This window comes from Juglans regia, chromosome 8 (genome assembly GCF_001411555.2).
Source record: "Juglans regia cultivar Chandler chromosome 8, Walnut 2.0, whole genome shotgun sequence".
Taxonomy (NCBI): domain Eukaryota; kingdom Viridiplantae; phylum Streptophyta; class Magnoliopsida; order Fagales; family Juglandaceae; genus Juglans; species Juglans regia.
In genome coordinates this window covers 8,023,612-8,042,356 of record NC_049908.1, presented here as the reverse complement: position 1 = coordinate 8,042,356, position 18,745 = coordinate 8,023,612, and the positions used below count along the sequence as shown (strand labels likewise).

Below are 18,745 nucleotides of genomic sequence, written 5' to 3'. Positions count from 1 at the left end.
CACAGCACAGATTTCATATAAAATAAGCTTCAACGAAATTTTAAGATTTGAAACCAAGCACACAACCCAAGCCAGTTGGAACTCAAGCAACTACGTAGGATTCACAGTGAAGGATTTTGTCCAAGATAGCAACCTACATAACAAACATCCAGCTAATATATAACCTAAAACAAAGAGAGCGCCATGTTATAGTGCACCTATATTCCATCAAAGGTACTCATGCATAATGGCATCTAACCAGTAAGACCGTAAAAATAACATACAATTGAAAATAAGTCTTACCCAGCTCAAGTATAGGGACCATAAAAGAGGGAAAAACGGAGTCCCAAAAAACCATATTGTAAGGTCATCATGAGAGTGGAGATTGTGCCTGTACTGCAATGTGGAACAACAATTTCCAAACAGACCTCACAAACATGGTCCAAAAATCAGCTGAAGTGAGTTTTTTTTCCAGACTTTCATCAACATAGTTGATTCTCCAATGGCCAAGCCAACAATTATAATGTCTCAAGACCCAGAGACAAAATCGAGCACCACCATCTAAGTGGCCAAGGATTTTACTCTTTCCTTGAGTGGCTTTGCAGTCAAAGCACTGATATTGCTCAACAAAGCACTTTTGGGTAAGTTGAATGACAGTATGCCACCAACAGAAAATTTGGTTGTTTACAGAAAACAGAAAATCAAACCAGGCCCAGGTCACCGTTCATATTCTAGCTTCATATACCGTGTAGGGACCATCCAATAGATGGCATTCCAACACTCTACAATCTCTCCTTGCAAGGAGACAATCAATAACAAAACTTGTACAAATTCCCGAGAATAAATCTGAATAAATGTTTACTTATATTAGAGCAGTACAACATTTGGATGCAGGAAGAATCTCTTCAAATCTCTTCATCAGCTGATTATTCGTACACTTTCCAGCAGGGGAGTGGAAAAGTTGATAACATCTGCTGGATTATTTCCAAGAGACAAACCTTTGATGTTAAGTCTATATAATTCTATCACATGCTCTTCCATCGAGATAACCTCCCTTTTGGAAGATTTGGAGAAATAAGACACCATCAAAGAGATCATTCTCTATTTGACTGGCTGCACCAGGGAAGTTCTTAATAGTGAACAAGTTGAGAAAGTGTAATGTCAAGATAATAGACCCAGGTTGTATGTGTACGAAAGAAAGAGAAAAGATCAGTCATGTTTTGCTTCACCGAATTGTGGCCAAGGATTTATGGGCACCAATATTAGTATATTTAACGTTGAATGAGTCAACCTCAAACTGGAGGGAGATGTGATACACTTCTTGGTGCAGTATTACCACCATCGGAACTCTTAAGTTTGAAGGATGATTCAATAATGCCTAATGTGGTGCCTTGGCAGGAAAACAATGCTCCAGCAACTTACGTTGCATCCTTTTGCACTTAAATAAGATTTACCAAACTTATAAAAAATATACAGCAACATAGAAGGTATCATTATCAATACCAGTGAAATTATAGCACCTAAAGACCTAATTGGCACAAAACTCCTATATAATCAAAAAGTGAGAAAATCTAAAGAAAATTAGAAACTCACCTATAAGAGGAACATCAAAAATTCTGTAGACATACCATAATAACACAAAAAGTACCCTAAATACCTTAAGAAATCCAAAACAATTCAAAACCAGACAACCATAAAATCTAAACCAAATCAATATTCATTAAATGAATCAAAATACATAACAACGGACTGGCAAGATAAAAATACATGTAGAATGTGGATACTCAACTGAACCTTAAACCCAATTAGGATCAGCTTTAGTGATGCCATCAGAACATCAAAGTCAGCCACATGTATTCTCTTCATGTGTAAATATAGAAACCTAAAAAGAGATCGTTTTATCAAATTGGAACAAAGAAACATTTAAAGCAACACCTAAAATCTTAAGACATGACATACATGCAATTTTTCCAATCATACCATTCCATATCTTACACAAAACTAGCATAGAAGTGCTACACAAAAAATTACTGATAAATAAGATTCAAGTCATTTAAATCAATATCATTTGTCAACCTATAATGAGGAGAAAAAGAGTCTAAACTCCAAATAAACATAAGTAACATATACCAAAAACAAAACAACCTTACATCAAGGAAAGGGGAGGAGAACAAAAACCATTGTAGAAAACAGAAATAAATAACAGTGAATTATCATCAAAAGCTAAATCATGGAGACAGGCATCCAATAACCTACGATAGATAAAAACACCTTTGCTAAATCATTAGAATTCAAATAAAAGTACAAATAGAGGCCAGCTTCCAATCTATAACTACCCATTTTTCTGAAAGGGCAAAACAAATTGACATGGGAGGAGGGATATATTTCCTCATAAAAGGGAGCAAAAGTTTAGACATAAGATCCACCGCCAAACCATTGGCATGGGATGATCAAACATTTTGACAGCCTAAATGACAATCCTATACTTCATGCCATTTGCTACTCGTCATCATCTTCCTGCAAGCAAATTAAATGAAAATAATTAAGTAAAATAAAACTCAAACCTAATTATACATAATCAGTATCAACTAATTTCAACAAACCTCCTCACTGCCATCTTCATCTCCATCCTCATCATCATTCACCTCAGACACTGACTTCTCAGACTCAACCTCGTCTTCTGCAGCAGTGGCACCTTCAGCCTGAGCCAACCAGCAAACCAAGCATAGGAATCATTCTTACACAGGTTACAAAGATTCACAACACACTGGCGAAAATCTATCAACTGTAAAGGACCTACCTGTCTCTTGTTATAAGCTTTCATGTTCTTCTCATAGTCAACCTTCCTTTTGTCAGCCTTTGCTACATAAGGTGCTTTTTCCTAAAATCATAAATACTATTTTAGTGAAATAACGCTTATACAGGCGTAAAGTACTAGACGACTTTTATGCTGCGAACAACTTACAGCATCGGACATGGACTTCCATTTAGCTCCAGCAGCTTTACCAACCTGATGGTTTTAACATTAAAAAGAACGGATTTCAAACTCGTGAGCATGACCCATTTATTTATCTACTCTACCCAATGAGGCATAGATCAACAAGGCTTACAGCGGAAACTGATTTGTTGTCAGGGTGATCTTTATTGAACTGCTTCCTGAATTCTTCCCTGTTATTGTCGAATTGGGAAATTTAGAAAGAAGAGAGACAGAAATATTGATAGTAATTATCTTAGGAAACAATCCTCCGTTTTTTATGAGTAACTTTACTTCCCAAAAAGCTTTAGAGGCCTTTTATAACATTTTATATATAAAGATTTTAAAAATGAATTTTGTCACTAACACATGTTATGCATATGGCAGACCTATTTTACCTTATTCCTTCGACAAGCATTTATTCTGAGTCCTAAAAATCGGAGTGACCAAGTAAAAGAGAATTGAGGGTAACGAAGAACCTTACATGAATACGAAGAAAGCACTGGCTGGCCTCTTAGGCTTGTTAGGGTCCTTCGCTGCCTTTCCCTTCTTAGTCGTCGCCTTTCCCGCTTTCGTCGAAGCACTGCCTTTCTTATTCACGGAAAGCCTACCACCATACAGAAGATCACGTGAAAAACAATCGTATAAATATATATTACGTGAGAGGCAGAGATTTGTTTGATGCAATTTTCAGATCTGAGATCTGAGCGACCTTCATCAACGGGTTTTTAAGTCGAAATGGATTAAACAAAGAACAGATTCTCTGCGAAAGCTGATGAAAAAACAAAACTTACTTGGGGTCAGCTCTCTTCGACTCGGACTTTGATTTCCCTCCTTTCATGGTGAGTCCTGCGAACACACGATCTGATCAGCAAAAATCAACCTAAACACGAGAAAATTTGATGAAAATTGACCGGAAACGACGGTGCTTACAAGTTTGCGATCTGAAACTAGGGTTAGGGTTAGTTTGGAGCTAGGGTTTGAACGCGGGGAGAGAGAGAGAGAGAGACAGGGATAAGTGGGATTGATTGATTGATAGTAAGAGAGGAGGGGGGGGTCCTTGAGTCTTGAAATGCCGAAAGGCGGAGATATTAAGTTCGGGGGGCTTAAATTGAAATTCAATTGCGCACGAAATGAAATTTGGGGGTTTAGGCGGGATTTTAAAATTTATGACACGTCATCGATCCTTGTGCTTTAACTCCGTTCGCTGCGTACATCTTAAGCTTGCTGTTCTTTGATCTTCTCCGTGTTGTGTTTTCCTTTGTGTTTCTTTTCGCTCGGACGGTCAGCGACCCACCCTCTTGGCGGAGTCGGGTTTCGAGTCAGAGCAAGCCCAATTCGAACCAAATTACGCTCGGCCCACCGTTTAGGTGCATCATTTATTAGAAAGACTACGGCCCATAAACCAATTCAAATGGCATTTGCATCTTCTCCCAAATCCTATCAAATATATTTAGGCCTGGTTTGGTTTAGGGGTGAGAACAGGATGGTCCAGACCGAAAAAATTGACCGGACCGGCCACTTCGATCTGGATCAAACAGACTCGAGACTAGGTCTGGTCAATCTCAGTCCAAATTGTATAGGATCGAATTAATTCGATCCGGTCCACTGTCTATAACTTTTTCACCTTGAACCGGGCCAAATGAAAATAAAATATATATATTTTATAATTTATATATATTAATTATATAATTTTCATCTAACTTAGTCATATCACTAACTCACCGTTAAGTAATTACTAACTAATACTAATATTTATCCTAATACTAATAGTCTAAACTCTAATATGGTATAAAAAAAAAATACTAATAGTCTAATATAGAGTATAGTCATAATTATACTAATATAGTTATAACTTATACTAAATCACTATAACTAATATATAGCTATACTATATTACTAATAGTTTAATACTAATATTATTATATAGTTATACTAATCATAATAAGTTAATAACTAATCACTATAACTCTATAAAGTATAACTATATATATTTAGTATCAATGTATTATTATATTCTTTAATGTATTACTAATACTATTAAGAGTTATAGTATAAATTATAATATATGTATAATTTATAAATTTATAATAATATGGATAATTAAATATTTTATGCTTATTTATAATAGTATGTTAATTAAGTATGTATCTTTTTCAATTATGGATGTAATATGTATGGATAATTAAATTATTTATGCTTATTACTTAATATACAAAATGTTAAAAGTTGTATATGGCTCGTTATGCATTAACATACTTTAAGTTTTGTGACTATTTTCTTTTTTCATATAATCTTATTTGAGATATTCTTTGTTAATTTTAAATTGTTATTTATTCAATATATATTTTGACATCATCTCCAACTACTTGTGAATATGTTGGAGAATAATGTTCATTTTCAAGATTATGAGAGGTTGATGCCTTATTTGTATGGTTAACAATATATAATGGTGCATCAATAATATTTCTGGGAATAATTACCCGAATCTGTGTGTCAAGACTCTGAGATCTGGTGTCAAAATTTTGAGATAAATTTCAAGAGATTGATGTAAGAATAGATCTGGGTGTATGTTAACTATAAAGTGCTGGAGAAGAATAATGTAATAAATATATTCTAAAATGTTAAAAAGCTATTTGGACTGTTACGTCTATTTTTTTATCTATATATTCAAGATCATTTTTATAATTATTTTCTACCTTAAGTAATAGAATAATGTTCTCTAATTGTCATTCATTAGGGAGAGTAATTTGATTTCAATTGATTTGTTTACGAATTTACTAATTAGAGTTTTGTGTACTTTATTGTAATAATAACGTATATCCTTTTGAACTGGTAATAAGAGCTTGAGGTTTTAATGTTGTTTTCATTAGTTTATAATGGATTCTATATATTATTGTTAAAGTAAAAGAATAATTGAGATAACAATTAAAATAAACTGGATCTTGGAACAACTTGATTCTACTATTCCAAGTAACGAATCATGAAAATTATAATGTTTTCCATCTCTTAAACAAAATAATATTAAGGTGTTTAATCCACTTATAATGAGTGGTTTTATAGCTACTTGTACTAGTCCGATATGTATGAAATAATATTTATGTTTTTTGTGATGTTTAATAGCTTCATTTGTTAACGTAATGATTCGTAATTATTATTTAAACTAATGATTTTCTCTACTGTTTTTATGGTATAATTTGTAAGAAATTATAATTTAGAAGAAAAAGTATAATGTTTGTATATTTGATTTTTTGAAACATTAGGAATTGTCAAATATTGTAAATTTATATATATATATATATTATACTATAATCTTCTAGGTTGATGTTATAAGAATCTATGGGGATACTAGTAGTGGATTCATTAGGTTTGAATAAATAATTCATTGAGAAAACAAAGATATCATATGTCTAAAGAGAAATAAATAGATTAAGAACTTGAGAGAACACCATTGGGATCGCCCTTAAAGCCTTCCAGCATGAATGGGCTGACCAACGGATTTTTCATGCCTTACCAACACAAGCTTTTCAATATACTTCATTCTCTTTTGCTTTAGGTTATTTTTGTAAAAATACGTATTAGTTATTTCTTATTTTATTTTTTATTTTTTAAAGTAAGGATACTCAAAATGATTTCTTATACTTTTAATTTCGTTTCTTAGGAAGTTATAATGAGCTTCCTATTTCTCTATTGCCGCTTATCTACTTTGATATATATATATATATATATATATATGATATTTAGACACTATTAATGTATAATCTTATCTCATTAATTGTTATTTTCTCTTAAGATCTTTTATATTATCCATCAAATTTTCTAATTCAAGCCTCAAATTATAATATAGACATTTTAAATCATATAGATTAGGAGAACCAACACTCTGAGTATAGTAATAATCTATCATAAAATATATCATTCAAAGCTAAACAGTAAAATAAAATGACAATAAAATATAATAATATAACAATATAATTACTAATGACTCTGATATCAAATATGTAAATCCTAGGTAATAAATAAAAACTAATAATAGCTTAACGATATCTAAATATGTAACTAACTACTAATGTATAAACATTTAATACTATTATACTAATATATAATACTAATTATACTTTAGCTATTAATAGGAATAAGTTAGATTACAGTAAGAGTATAATGAGTTAATAATATATAATTAAACATTATTTATAAAATCCATAGTACAAGTCTATAGACTATAAAATATAATAGTATAGTATAATAATATGTAATTGTCAATAATGTACAGGTGTAAATACTAATAATAAAAACATTATAGACTTATAGTTTACATTTAATACTAATATATAATAATACTAGTATAATAATTATATTTAAATTTTAGTTAATATAGTACAAGTCAATTTAAATAATAATTTTCATTAATTAATATTAAGAATTAAATTGAGTAATAAAAAAAATATAAAAACGATAGATAGAATGATAAGTCCATAATATATAATTAGACACTATAATATAATAAAATGTTAAAAATATTATATGAATCTATAATAAGTGATAACATATAATTAATAATAATAATTAAACACTAACAATTATAAAAATTATAATATAAAAACTTATGGTTAAAAGCTTAAACAAAGATTAAAATTAAATTTAGTGTGTACATAAAAATTAAAGAAAACGAAGCCGTTTCCCCACCCACCGGCCGCGCGCGGCCTCAGGAGTCAGGTCCTCTCCCATCGTCTCTCCGTCGCTCATAATTTCCATTTTCCTTCGGCTTCAGGCTTCAAAGTTCAAAAAACCCTGGCCTCCACAAGACCACTCTCCTCTCTCTCTCTCTCTCTCTCTCTCTCTCCCTGCTACAGTCCCCCCGATCTCACCCTGACCCTGATCCAGTCTCCCCCGACTCTCGTCTCTCTCTCGCCGAGTCGCCGCGCGACCTCACCCTGACCCAGTAACCACCCCCATAGGCAGCGGTCGACACGGTAAGCCTCACTCTCTTCTCCCTTCGTCTTCTCTATCTTTATGTAAAATGTGAATCTGTGTAATCTTGCGATGAATTGTTGTGTAAAATCTGTGTAATGTTGTGATGATATGGTTGCATTGATGAGTTTGTGTAAAATCTGTGTAATTTTGTGATGATGAGTTTGTATAAAATATGTGTAACTAAAATAGGATGGATGTTGCAGCCTTGCAGTTGACGAGTTTGAGTTAATATTGGGGCTGTTTTGTTGGGATGTTTTAAAGGAATAAACTGTGATTATACTTGTTTGGATGGATGTTGAAGTTGATGAGTTTGTGTAAAATCTGTTTAGCTAAAATAGAATGAGTTTGGGGCTGTTTTTTGTTCTTGCAAGGAATGATCGGATAAAACTGTGATTATACTGGGGCTGTTTTAAGTTGAGTTAATATTGGGGCTATTTTTGTTGGGATGTTTTGAATGAATAAGCTGTGATTATACTTGTTTTTGGAGCTGTTTTTGTTTGTGTTGTGGTTTGGGGCTGTTTATATATTAATATGATGCTAAAGTTGAGACTGTTTTAGTGAACATGTGGGCTGTTTTATTTTCTTTCTGCAATTGATGGTGTGGGTGGGCAGTTAATCTGTGTTCCCCAAAGTTGAACATTTTTATAAGTACAAAGTTGAAGTTTTATCACCTTTAGGAATTCAGACTTGATGAAATCACCTCTTTTTGATAAACTAATTTAGTGCACATACAACATAAGTTGTCATGTTATTCCCTGAAAGTCCTGCTGATGTCTGTTTTGTGGCTGACAATCTTGAAAATCATGAAAAGAAAGATTGGATAACTTATATCACGTTCCTTGGTTGAATTGAGAGGACCATCAACACTGCTTGCATTGGATTTTTGGAGTTTGTAAGATCATTGAACTGTTAGTGGTTGGAGTTTGTTAGTCTCTTTGAACTGTTATATAGTTCTTGGAGTTTGGGAACTCCTAAATTTCATGATATTAATGTTATCCTCTGTGAAATTCATGGAGGATAATGGATATTTACTGCATAGCAAAATTCATAGTTAGCTCTCTTGTTATTATCATTTTCTGGTTGGCATAGCAAAATATTTTCTAACTAAAATCTTTTCATTTTTTTTTTAAGCGCAACTTAGAAGTTGAAATGGCAGTGTGGCACTTGGAACATTTAATTTGTTGTAATATGTTAATGTTTGTTGAACATTTAATTTGGTTGGCACTTAGAAAATGTTGGGTTTCTCTTTTTTTCAAAATTAGAACTTAAAAAATGTTTGTTGTAATCGTTGTAAGAACATATTATTATGATTGATGTAGATGATGGTTGTGGATGATTTTGGATGTGGTTGATGGATGATGGGTGTGGATGTATATTGTAGACTTGAAGTGATTAGTTAGATGTGGATGATGGATGATGCATTAATGGGAGTGGATGTTTATTGCAGTGATTAGTCATTTTTAATTTTTTGAAGCGTGTTAGTAACTTAGTATGTTACTTGTTTTTATTTAGTTTTATTTTTTTGTTATGTTTTTAGTAAAAAGTAAATTCTTTACTTTAGATTGTGATTTTTGAAAAAAAATAAATTTAAAAGCTCACTCAAAAAATTCTTTTTTAAAAATTGTGCCAAATATGAAGTTGAAAACAATAAAAAAGAAACCAAAATCCGACTCCGCTCCGACAAGTCAGAGTCGGAGTCGGAGCAGAGGATGAACATGTCAGAGTCGGAATCGGAGGTCGGATTCGACCTCTGACAAAGTTAGAGTCAGAGGATGGCCATACCAACTCTGACTCGGTCGGTGCTTAGCCCTAGTTAGCTTCCTTACCCTCTTCCCCCAGCCCCCAATCCCCACTTCCCTCTGATATGCGCATCTCCATCGCCCCTTTCTCCCACTCACAAAGGCCGCCGCAACCAATCGCACCAAGCAACTACCATCGTACTTGATTGTACCGGTAAGTCCTCTCCATCCGCCTCCCTATCTTATCCTCTCCACTTGTCTCCCTCTCTCTTAAAGTCTATTTCTCTCGGCCTCTCTCTCTCTCTCTCTTGCTGCGTCGCTGCCTTGCTTTGGCCACCTTCGCCACACACAACTGCCACTGCATGAGCCCTCATTTCCCCTGCTGCACCGCTCACCATGCAACCATACCTTAGCCCCTTCCACACCGCCTACCCTCAATTTCGTCGATCTGCTGCACGCCGCTGCCTCTCGTCTCTCTTGCAGCGCCCCGTGACGGCTAAATCTCTCTCTCCGTTTAATCTATCATCTCTCTGTTGTTCACAGCCGCCGCAACCAGTGGAGGACAATGAGGCCAGCCGTGCCGCCTTACGCCACCAAACCGCCTGCTGCATGCAGCACCACCACCTAGCCCAATCGTCACCGCCGTGCTGGTAAGATGCTCTTTTTACCAATGTTCTTGTTGTCTAAACGGCTAATCTGAATTGTTGATAAAATAGACTGTTCTGAGATTTCGCGGAGTTTATTGTGCTGTTGTTGGGTTAGTGGTAGTGTTTGAGTGAGGGTGAATTGACGTACTGGAGATCGGTTTTGGTTTGAGTGGGAGTGAGCGTATTTGGAGACAGAGGGAGAATAATTTATGTGGGGTTATGCACTTTGTAATGACTCTGATATAATTAGTGAATAACAGAAAATTGGTACTTCGAGGGACCAAACCTCCACACTGCCATTACTTGAAAAACAGAACAAATAAATACAATCGGTTCCTAACAGATTTCAGAACACACTCTACACGACTCCACCCTTAAGCAACATGCTTAAGATAACTGTACTACCTAAGGACTTGGGCAACAAGCCCATTACTCAACTGGACTACACACGACCAGCATGGCCCACTACCAACAACTCCTGAAATACAAATAACACATAACTATGGACGACAAATAACATATGGAAATGCAAATAAACACGTGTAATAATGTAAACCATCCGATTCCTTTGAGGGTAGAGATTTGCTGGAGCCTTTTAGAGACATGGCACACTTTGGGTGTACTGGTATTGAAAAGGGAATTTGGATGTGTATCGTGTATGTCTCTAGTAGTAGGAAATTTATGATTGATATTTGTAGTGCTGGGATTATTTGTAATTGGTTAAAGGAGTATTTTGGCTCTCTTTGAGCTACTGGTCGGGTTATAGAATTTTGTTAGATATGTTGGTTTTGTACTGATATGAGTTATTAATATGGAGTGATATTTTTCTGGATTAGGTTATGATACTACTATTGTTCGAGTTCAAGGTGTAATTGGATTGGTTTTGTACACTGCAAAAGTTAGGTAAGCGGTGCTCCTATTATAGACTTTGCAATATTTTTTGAAAAACATGCATATTTTGTTATGAAAACTGTCTCAGTTATTTTCTATACTAGTCTCGATATCTTAACTTTGAAATATGACATTTTATCATGACAAGTGTAGACATGAGCAATTTTAATACGCTGTTTCTCTACTGCATAAAATGTGAATATTAAATCTGAAATTTTTATCTGATTTATATGATAATATCTGTTTAGTATACTATTCTGTTATTGCATTGTATCTGATTGTAGGTCTGAAATATTGAAGATTTACTGACATTGAAGGGTTGGGACTGACTCTGTGTGTATATTGATTTGGTCTACTAGGTTGTGTTGGTAATTTCCACCCAAGAGTTTGATAAAATTCCCAAGAAAGAACAGAAAGCAAAACAAACAAAACCATGGGCAAGCGAGAAGGGACTAAGAAAGCACCAAGTCTTCCACCGGGGTTTCACAATTCGATCTCACTTAGAGAAGAAGTCAATGGGAGAAAGCAAGTCAAAGGTGGTTCCAACAATTCCAGGTCCATGCTAAAACTTGATCAATTGCAGAAGCTAGCAGCATGGACCAGTGGACAGGCTGCTATTCCTTCTCTAGGTGCTTTTTTCGGGCATCGCTTGGCTACTGTGAGAGAGGCCATGGGTGTACTGCCTGATCCTTCACTGTTTTCTTGTGAGAGGTTTGTCTGTGACTTGAATTCTTCCATGGTTGTTTTGTTTCTTGGCTCAGCTTTGAAGTTTTGATGGTTAGGTTTTATACAGATGTATATGTACATCTTTCTTGAATATTGGATTCACATGAAGATAGAAATATTTCTTGTTGTTGAATGATTACCTTTTTTGGTGTTTGCGCTTATGATAAGCAAGGAGTAAGAGTATAAAGGAGATGTTTTATTGACAGTCTTGTTTCCTTTACGAATTCATTGTTTGTTCGAATTTTTAAGTTGCCACTAAACATAGAACTCAGATTGGTTATCCTGTGTTTAGAGAGCCAGACTAGGCTGAATGGTAGAATTGGTTTTATGTAGGGGAAGGGTCATGTTACATGTCTAGTTGGTTTGTGCTGATGTCTATGTAGAATCTTTGGGTGGTTAGATGGAGGAGTTCTTAAAGTTAAAAAAAAAAGCGTAAAAGGAGACTATCCCATATCTTGGTGGTGGAAATCAAATTCGGAAGCAGATGTGGATTGTTGTCAGCTTGCGTTATACCCCTTGTACCTGATGATTATGGAAGGATTATCTGAATACCAGGCCCGTATTCACACTTCTTGTTTTTGTTATCACGTCTGATTTGACTAGAGAATCTTTATCGAGCTTTCTTTCTCTAGTCTTCCATGTGGCATTGGCCAGCTTAGCTTATTTTTATGCGTTATGGAATTGAGTCATCATAATAATATGTAATTATCATAATGATATGTAATCCACATTATAATGAGATTCAACCAAAAATTTTGTTCTCAAATGCTTGATCGAATATGATGTATCGAAGTGAGTTATTCAACCGGTTATTTGTATGTGTCAGTTGTCTTGTTATCTATCATTATCAATGTTAAGATTTTATGGTTTTAACTTCCCACCTTATGTGGAGAATATTGGACGGTATAATGTTTTTATGTTGATTTCCTGTTTACATAAGCATAGACCATGCAGTATACTTCCTAAAAGGATGTATACCACCGCTTTCAGATTGCACGAACAACAGGAGTTTATTCAAAGTAGCTCGAGTGGTTTGGGTTCGATGGTTTCATTTGAATTGCTTTTTGGACTTATAATTTTATATGTTTCCTTTTCTAGTAATAAACCCTGATTACCATGTAATTGTATTACAGATGTGAAACAATTCTTCAGCCCGGCTTTAACTGCACTGTTCGAATTGAAAAGAATAAGGCAAAGGCAAAGCGCAGACGCAAGAAAACTAATAATTTCATGCAGAACAATGTAGTGTACAAATGTCTCTTCTGTTCACATTGTAATATGAGGAGAGGGACCCCAAAAGGATATATGAAAGAGATATGTCCCTCAAAGGCCAAAGCATCGTCAAAGTCAGAACCTGCAAAATCCAGGCCTCAGAAACGTGCTAGCTTGGAGAAGGGCACCAGAAGCAAAGATGGTATCAATAAAACCAATGAGGTAGCTTCACCAGCATATCCCAGGGAGGTTCCAACAACAGATAGTCCCATAACTCCGTTGGCGAGAACTGCTACAGCTTCACCAGCATATCTCAGGGAGGTTCCTACTACAGATAGTCCCATAACTCCATTGGCGAGAACTGCTACTACTTTGTTGGAAGCAAAGAGGAGAAAGAGAAACCTATCGATGTCCAAGAAACTGGCTGGACCCGAAAACAATTTTACCCCCACAGATGCAGAAAAAACTGTGAGCACATCAAATAAAAGAAGGCGAAAATCTTGGACTAGTCTGAAGGAAATTGCTGAGGCATCGGAGCATGATAGCAGCCGAAAATTTACTAATTTGACAATCCCTTTCGGTATTTAGACTTTAGAAGGGATATCAAGGGTTATCAAAAGTTATGATTTTGTTATATTTCAGTAGATGAATGCTCCCATTAGAAAACTGTGCAAGGGAGATAAGGGATGCGCATATTGTAAATTTGTAATTTAGGGATGTTCTATCATTCTGTATTTTTGACTCGTCCCATGTTCGATCCCGAATCACTCCTAGTTCATTTCCTCGGCTTGGATCCTTGTTTCCGTGTTAAACTGTGCCTACTGTTATATATAAAAAGAGTTTTGTTATGTACAAACAAGTTTGTGGAGCAATCTGTGTATTAATATTGTTGTATTCATATTCTAAATTCAAATTAGTATTATTTTTAATAAAATCTATTTTCTTACTAATCATATTAAATGGATGCGCGTATTAATGTGCAAAATCGCTAACAATTAGATTTTTCCATATAAAAATGGCCACCTTTGTTTGTGATTTGAGGAAAATGAAGATTTTAACTCTACAAAACCAAACGACAGTTGCTCAGCCTAGGAGTATGGAAAGTTTACATTTTAGTAGACCACATGTTTGTTGAAATTTCTGTTTGACATCGAAGTGCATCTCGGTAACGCTAGCACATGTTCGAATTTACTAAGTCTAAGTTCAAACAACTGATTGCAGATCCTTGGCCATTACCCTGTTTCCTATCCAATCAGAGAGAATTTTAGACGAAATAGAAGGGTCTATAATCTATAGAATTATTTGATATGCCTAGATAGGCCTTTCACCATTAAACAAACACATCGACCGAGTGGCTTACATTCATAACTCTTTCATGTCAATGAATAATACATGAGCCAGCTCTTATTTTTTGGCACTGGCTTTCAGTTCCTTTTTTATCTCTCTATCTATGACTTCGGCCTCCGAATGTAGTAACTAACAGTTTTTTCTTTCCAAGTGTTCTTGTCAAGAAACATCTCAAAGAAGCTCACTTCCCCACATGCTTTTACAGTTAATGCTGCAGTGCTCCTAGTGCCATAAGGTCCCTGTACGTGCACCAAAAGATAGATGGATGAGCACAACTCAGAAAATTCTATGGTTGCGGGTAGTGTATATATAATAATAGCTTATAACTTATATTTACCAGTGGGGTGTCAACTTCAACGAATATGGAGCTCAAGTTGAACTCCCAGTCGAGGGAACAAATATGAGGTAATTTGCTTTCATCTGCTTTAACTGTGTCTCTCATTAGCATCTTAAGCATATCTTTCACAGGTACCTCTCCCTTACCATATTTACACAGCTGTTCCTTAAAACTCGGCCCTAAGCGTTGAGCCTGCAGAAATGAATAAGTGGTAATATAAGATGATATATATATATATATATCATAACAGAATTCTTTGAGTTTTAACTCTAAACACAATGCAAATCTCATATTCAAATTATATATAAGAAGGCAAGAATCAGTGGTACTTAGGGAAGAACCCTGACTATGTTGATCTAATTTGTGGTCGTGATACTCTAGATATAACTTGTGTTTGAGTTGGATATTACATAGCTATCCAATTTGAATTGAATGCTACCATTCAACTCTTTTTCTTCTACTCTTGTCCATCTTATAAAAATACCTTTCAATTCTCACCTTGTGCCATGGGGAGTCGAGCTTTGCATTCGAAAGAACGTGAATGCCTGGAGAAACCTCTTGAATGGCAATGGGTTCTCCTTTCGGCCTGTTGGAGACATAAACCATGGATTTGGAAGAGATATCAGCCACAATAAGGTTAAAGCCGTTATACTGATGGGCCTCTGTTTTCAATTCCTCTGCAAACTCCTTTGGAGTCTTTGTGCTCTGCATTCATTCCATGCAAAAGAAAATAGTAACAATGGTAATAGAAAGTGAATCAATTACACCATTATATTTAAATTAGACCTATTGGGTTATATATCTTATTGATGAGGATGAAAATGGGCAGTAATTAGACTTATTGGGATATAAATCTTTGATTCTGTTATTCAAAATAACATTATGTACCTCTAAGAAAAGCACAGGCAGGTCTCCACGACTCTTTGCCTCAGGGAGAATATGAAGCTCCAAGACGTTTGTTAGAAAAGCCACCCTCCCTCCTCTTGAACAAGCCAACCATGTCCCTCCTGCAACCTCATCTCTCCCTCCTAGTATATCACCACCTTCCCACCATGCCACTTGCTTTGTAGGCCTTCATGCACACACAAAGACACCAATCCAATTATGTTCCCCACAATTCAAACCAAATACAAAGAAAAGCAAGAAGACTGATCAGTATTAGCTTGCCTGTTGTGGTATTCATCTCTGTTCTGAAAGACAAGAAAAGGGAAGAGCGGGTGGACTTGCCAAGCAAACGCAGCTATACACATTGTTCTGAACTCGAAAACTCAACTATTCTGCAATTTGACAGATTGAAAAGCTTGGCTAGCCTTTAGTCACTACTGAAAACGAAAGAAACCCTATAGTAATCACTAAGAAAAAGTACTTGTGGAAGAGTGGAATGAGCATATTCACTTGCTTTTGCATGTGTTTTTTGCTGATCCCTTGTTTCTTACTTTATAGGCTGCTTGAACTGGCGGCTGCGGCTGCTGCTGCTGCTGCATGCCTGCATCTATTACAATGTGCTGTAGCTCCGTACAAAACAGGTGGCCATGCATGCCGAAACTAGAATTCTAGATCGGTGACATCCGCGAAAAATATGTCAACTAAAAAACTCTATCACCCTTTTAGATAAGAGTTTTATTACGTGCAAGTGAGGAATGCTAGATAAAAGTTGTAAATAGATAAATTTTATATAAATTTTTTGTAAAATAATGGATTTTATTAATAAAAAATATTTTTTTTTTATAAAGATTTAAATGGAACTTATCTATTTAGAACTTATATAAATTATTATTTTTTTAATAAAATTTAATTTTTAATTAATTATATTGAAAATGTGCGTATATTAATATGCAGAATCGTTTACAATTAAATTTTTTTTCGATAATAGTAGTTCAAGCATAAATTTATTTTTTATTTTTATATATTTTTAACATATATAAATATTTTAAAAAATAAAAAAATATATCAATATATTAAAAATACTTTTTTAATAATTAAGAAAAAAATTAAATATATAAACAATCGAGAGATAAACTCACGTAATATACTAACATTTCCCTATAGATAAGTACCGAAAAAGTATGCTGAATCATCAATTTGGCAATTCCAACAACCGCAGTACTCTGGATGCTGATGTGAATGTCTTTTTCAGGCGAGAAGTTTTTCATGATTACGTAAAAATAGTTATATAAATAGATGGCTTCATTTGGTTACTAAACTCATCTCAACTTATCATTATAATTTTTTTAAATTTTAACATAAAATATAATAAATTATTCAATTTTTTCAAATCTTAAAATAATAATAATATTAAAAAATAATATTCTAATAATATTTTATCATCTTAACTCAACTCAACTTAATTCACTTTTATATCTAAACACAATTATAATCGGATCTTTTATAATAAATTAATTTTATAATCTGATAAATTATATTAAATTACATTATTTTATAAATTATTTTTATGTGATCTGAACGTATTTCTCTTTTCAGGACCCTACCCACCGTAGGGCTTGCCCCAGCCGCCGGCAGGGTCTAAATACCAGCGAGTTAATTTTAAGGAGATCGGTGACCGGCTGGGTAGGTACGGTGGATGTTTGACTCACTGTTTTAGAAACTTAGGCGCCGCCAGGCATTTACTTCGTGCGAATTTTCTTGTTCGTATTTAAGTCCTTCGTACATGAGCCTTATTATCATATAACTAATATTGAATTCTCAATAATTATTATATAATTCATTTTATCTCGTATTTAAAATTCAATGTAGGAGATTCTTGATCCACCCAAGTTCCCAACTATGATTTATTTTTGCTTTAAATTTTTTATGATTAGTGCTTACGTAAAGTTTTATGTACAATATTATAAAAAATGATAGAGTTATTATTCTTCTATTATTTATTTATTACTTTTTTTATATTTATTTTTTTATTTTACTTAATAATTAAGAAAGTGATTATTAATAAAATTATATATTTTTTTAATTTTTTTTAATGATTAAGAATGTTAAAAAAATACTTAAAAGAAAATAATAAAAATATAAAAATTTTCAAATACATATAAGTAGTAAATATGTAATATCCCAATATTATATATATTGAGTGACAGTTCCATTTTATCAGTATTTTTTTAATTTAAATGTAAAATTTAAAATTTTCACATTTTTCAATAGTTGATACATGTAAGGTTATGTAAATAGAATTGTAAGTATAAATAATATTTTCCTCTTATGATTGATTTTATTTGCATGGTGGCCCTCAAAGACAAAATAGTATAATTTTTTTTCTCACGTATTAAACATAGTAACCTTGATAAAGTAAAATAATTTTAAGATAATGTATATTGTTACTAGTAATTTCCATGATAGAAACATTGAGATTTATAGTTTTCAGACTTTTGTGTAAAATATAATAAATGTTGGTATGATAAAATCACTATCATGGATGGAAAATCTAATAAATGTTGCTCGCAGCGTTAATGTTTGGAAAAGCACTTTTCTTTATTTTAGGCCCTAGGTATACTATTTTTTAATGTTTAGAGTTAACTTGGGATGCTGATTAGAAAATTTGGGAGATAAATGCTTGGAGTTTGTCATGGTTGAGCTTCTTCTTCCTTTTTTTATATTATTAAATTATTAGCATTGAGTGTTTGAGAACAGTGTCCTGACTAATCTTAGGAGTGCATAGTTCCTTGGCAATAAGTTTTCCACAAGTGCACCTCAAGTAATTTAAAAAAAAAAATCCTCTTATCCAATAGCCTCTAAAGATTATTTACACCTAAGAGGATTTGAACATTAGACCTGAGGGGAACATTCCCTAAAACTCAAGGCCTTTAACATTTGATCTAACCCTTAGGAGTTATGATTGAGCTTGTTTTTGCCCCCAATCGAATTCTCAGTGTACAATAAACAACTTTACAAAACTTACCTCTTACAT

General features: G+C 34.0%; 3 protein-coding genes across 5 annotated transcripts; 1 reads left to right on the top strand and 2 right to left on the bottom strand.

Moving 5' to 3' along the window:
- Nucleotides 1-2,217: 2,217 nt before the first annotated feature.
- Nucleotides 2,218-4,068, bottom strand: LOC109018013 (HMG1/2-like protein). Its single transcript, XM_019000201.2, has 8 exons — nucleotides 3,887-4,068; nucleotides 3,748-3,802; nucleotides 3,438-3,560; nucleotides 3,090-3,147; nucleotides 2,945-2,989; nucleotides 2,780-2,860; nucleotides 2,583-2,681; nucleotides 2,218-2,496 (listed from the first exon to the last, which is right to left on the bottom strand). The coding sequence occupies exons 2-8, from the start codon at nucleotides 3,792-3,794 to the stop codon at nucleotides 2,479-2,481; spliced, it is 471 nt and encodes a 156-aa protein (XP_018855746.1). The 5' UTR covers nucleotides 3,795-3,802; nucleotides 3,887-4,068; the 3' UTR covers nucleotides 2,218-2,478.
- Nucleotides 4,069-7,642: 3,574 nt separating this feature from the next.
- On the top strand, nucleotides 7,643-14,076 carry LOC108982207. 3 transcript variants are annotated; one of them, XM_018953515.2, is made up of 5 exons: nucleotides 7,643-7,926; nucleotides 10,210-10,316; nucleotides 11,150-11,216; nucleotides 11,564-11,915; nucleotides 13,064-14,076. In XM_018953515.2, exons 4-5 carry the CDS (start codon nucleotides 11,638-11,640, stop codon nucleotides 13,728-13,730), a joined length of 945 nt encoding a protein of 314 aa, XP_018809060.1. In that variant the 5' UTR covers nucleotides 7,643-7,926; nucleotides 10,210-10,316; nucleotides 11,150-11,216; nucleotides 11,564-11,637; the 3' UTR covers nucleotides 13,731-14,076. The 3 variants fall into 3 exon arrangements, with proteins under 3 accessions (XP_018809060.1, XP_018809061.1, XP_018809062.1); XM_018953516.2 differs by lacking the exon at nucleotides 10,210-10,316 and having other exon boundaries at nucleotides 13,064-14,003; XM_018953517.2 differs by lacking the exons at nucleotides 10,210-10,316; nucleotides 11,150-11,216 and having other exon boundaries at nucleotides 13,064-14,014.
- A 342-nt stretch (nucleotides 14,077-14,418) lies between these two features.
- LOC108982189 (transport and Golgi organization 2 homolog) lies at nucleotides 14,419-16,216 on the bottom strand. Its single transcript, XM_018953491.2, has 5 exons — nucleotides 15,994-16,216; nucleotides 15,715-15,898; nucleotides 15,325-15,531; nucleotides 14,827-15,018; nucleotides 14,419-14,728 (listed from the first exon to the last, which is right to left on the bottom strand). The coding sequence occupies exons 1-5, from the start codon at nucleotides 16,074-16,076 to the stop codon at nucleotides 14,591-14,593; spliced, it is 804 nt and encodes a 267-aa protein (XP_018809036.1). The 5' UTR covers nucleotides 16,077-16,216; the 3' UTR covers nucleotides 14,419-14,590.
- Between the last annotated feature and the right edge of the window lie 2,529 nt (nucleotides 16,217-18,745).

What these genes read in the sequence shown, in the direction of transcription:
- LOC108982207 (XM_018953515.2), top strand. Translation starts at nt 11,638, where the DNA reads ATGGGCAAGCGAGAAGGGACTAAGAAAGCACCAAGTCTTCCACCGGGG. An exon ending in TCACTGTTTTCTTGTGAGAG is followed by an intron (nt 11,916 to 13,063) that starts GTTTGTCTGTGA and finishes ATTGTATTACAG; the next exon opens with ATGTGAAACAATTCTTCAGC.
- LOC109018013 (XM_019000201.2), bottom strand. Translation starts at nt 3,794, where the DNA reads ATGAAAGGAGGGAAATCAAAGTCCGAGTCGAAGAGAGCTGACCCCAA. An exon ending in TCGAAGAGAGCTGACCCCAA is followed by an intron (nt 3,561 to 3,747) that starts GTAAGTTTTGTT and finishes GTATGGTGGTAG; the next exon opens with GCTTTCCGTGAATAAGAAAG. An exon ending in ACAACAAATCAGTTTCCGCT is followed by an intron (nt 2,990 to 3,089) that starts GTAAGCCTTGTT and finishes TAAAACCATCAG; the next exon opens with GTTGGTAAAGCTGCTGGAGC.
- LOC108982189 (XM_018953491.2), bottom strand. Translation starts at nt 16,076, where the DNA reads ATGTGTATAGCTGCGTTTGCTTGGCAAGTCCACCCGCTCTTCCCTTTT. An exon ending in AGAGATGAATACCACAACAG is followed by an intron (nt 15,899 to 15,993) that starts GCAAGCTAATAC and finishes GTGTGCATGAAG; the next exon opens with GCCTACAAAGCAAGTGGCAT. An exon ending in TGCCTGTGCTTTTCTTAGAG is followed by an intron (nt 15,532 to 15,714) that starts GTACATAATGTT and finishes GAATGAATGCAG; the next exon opens with AGCACAAAGACTCCAAAGGA.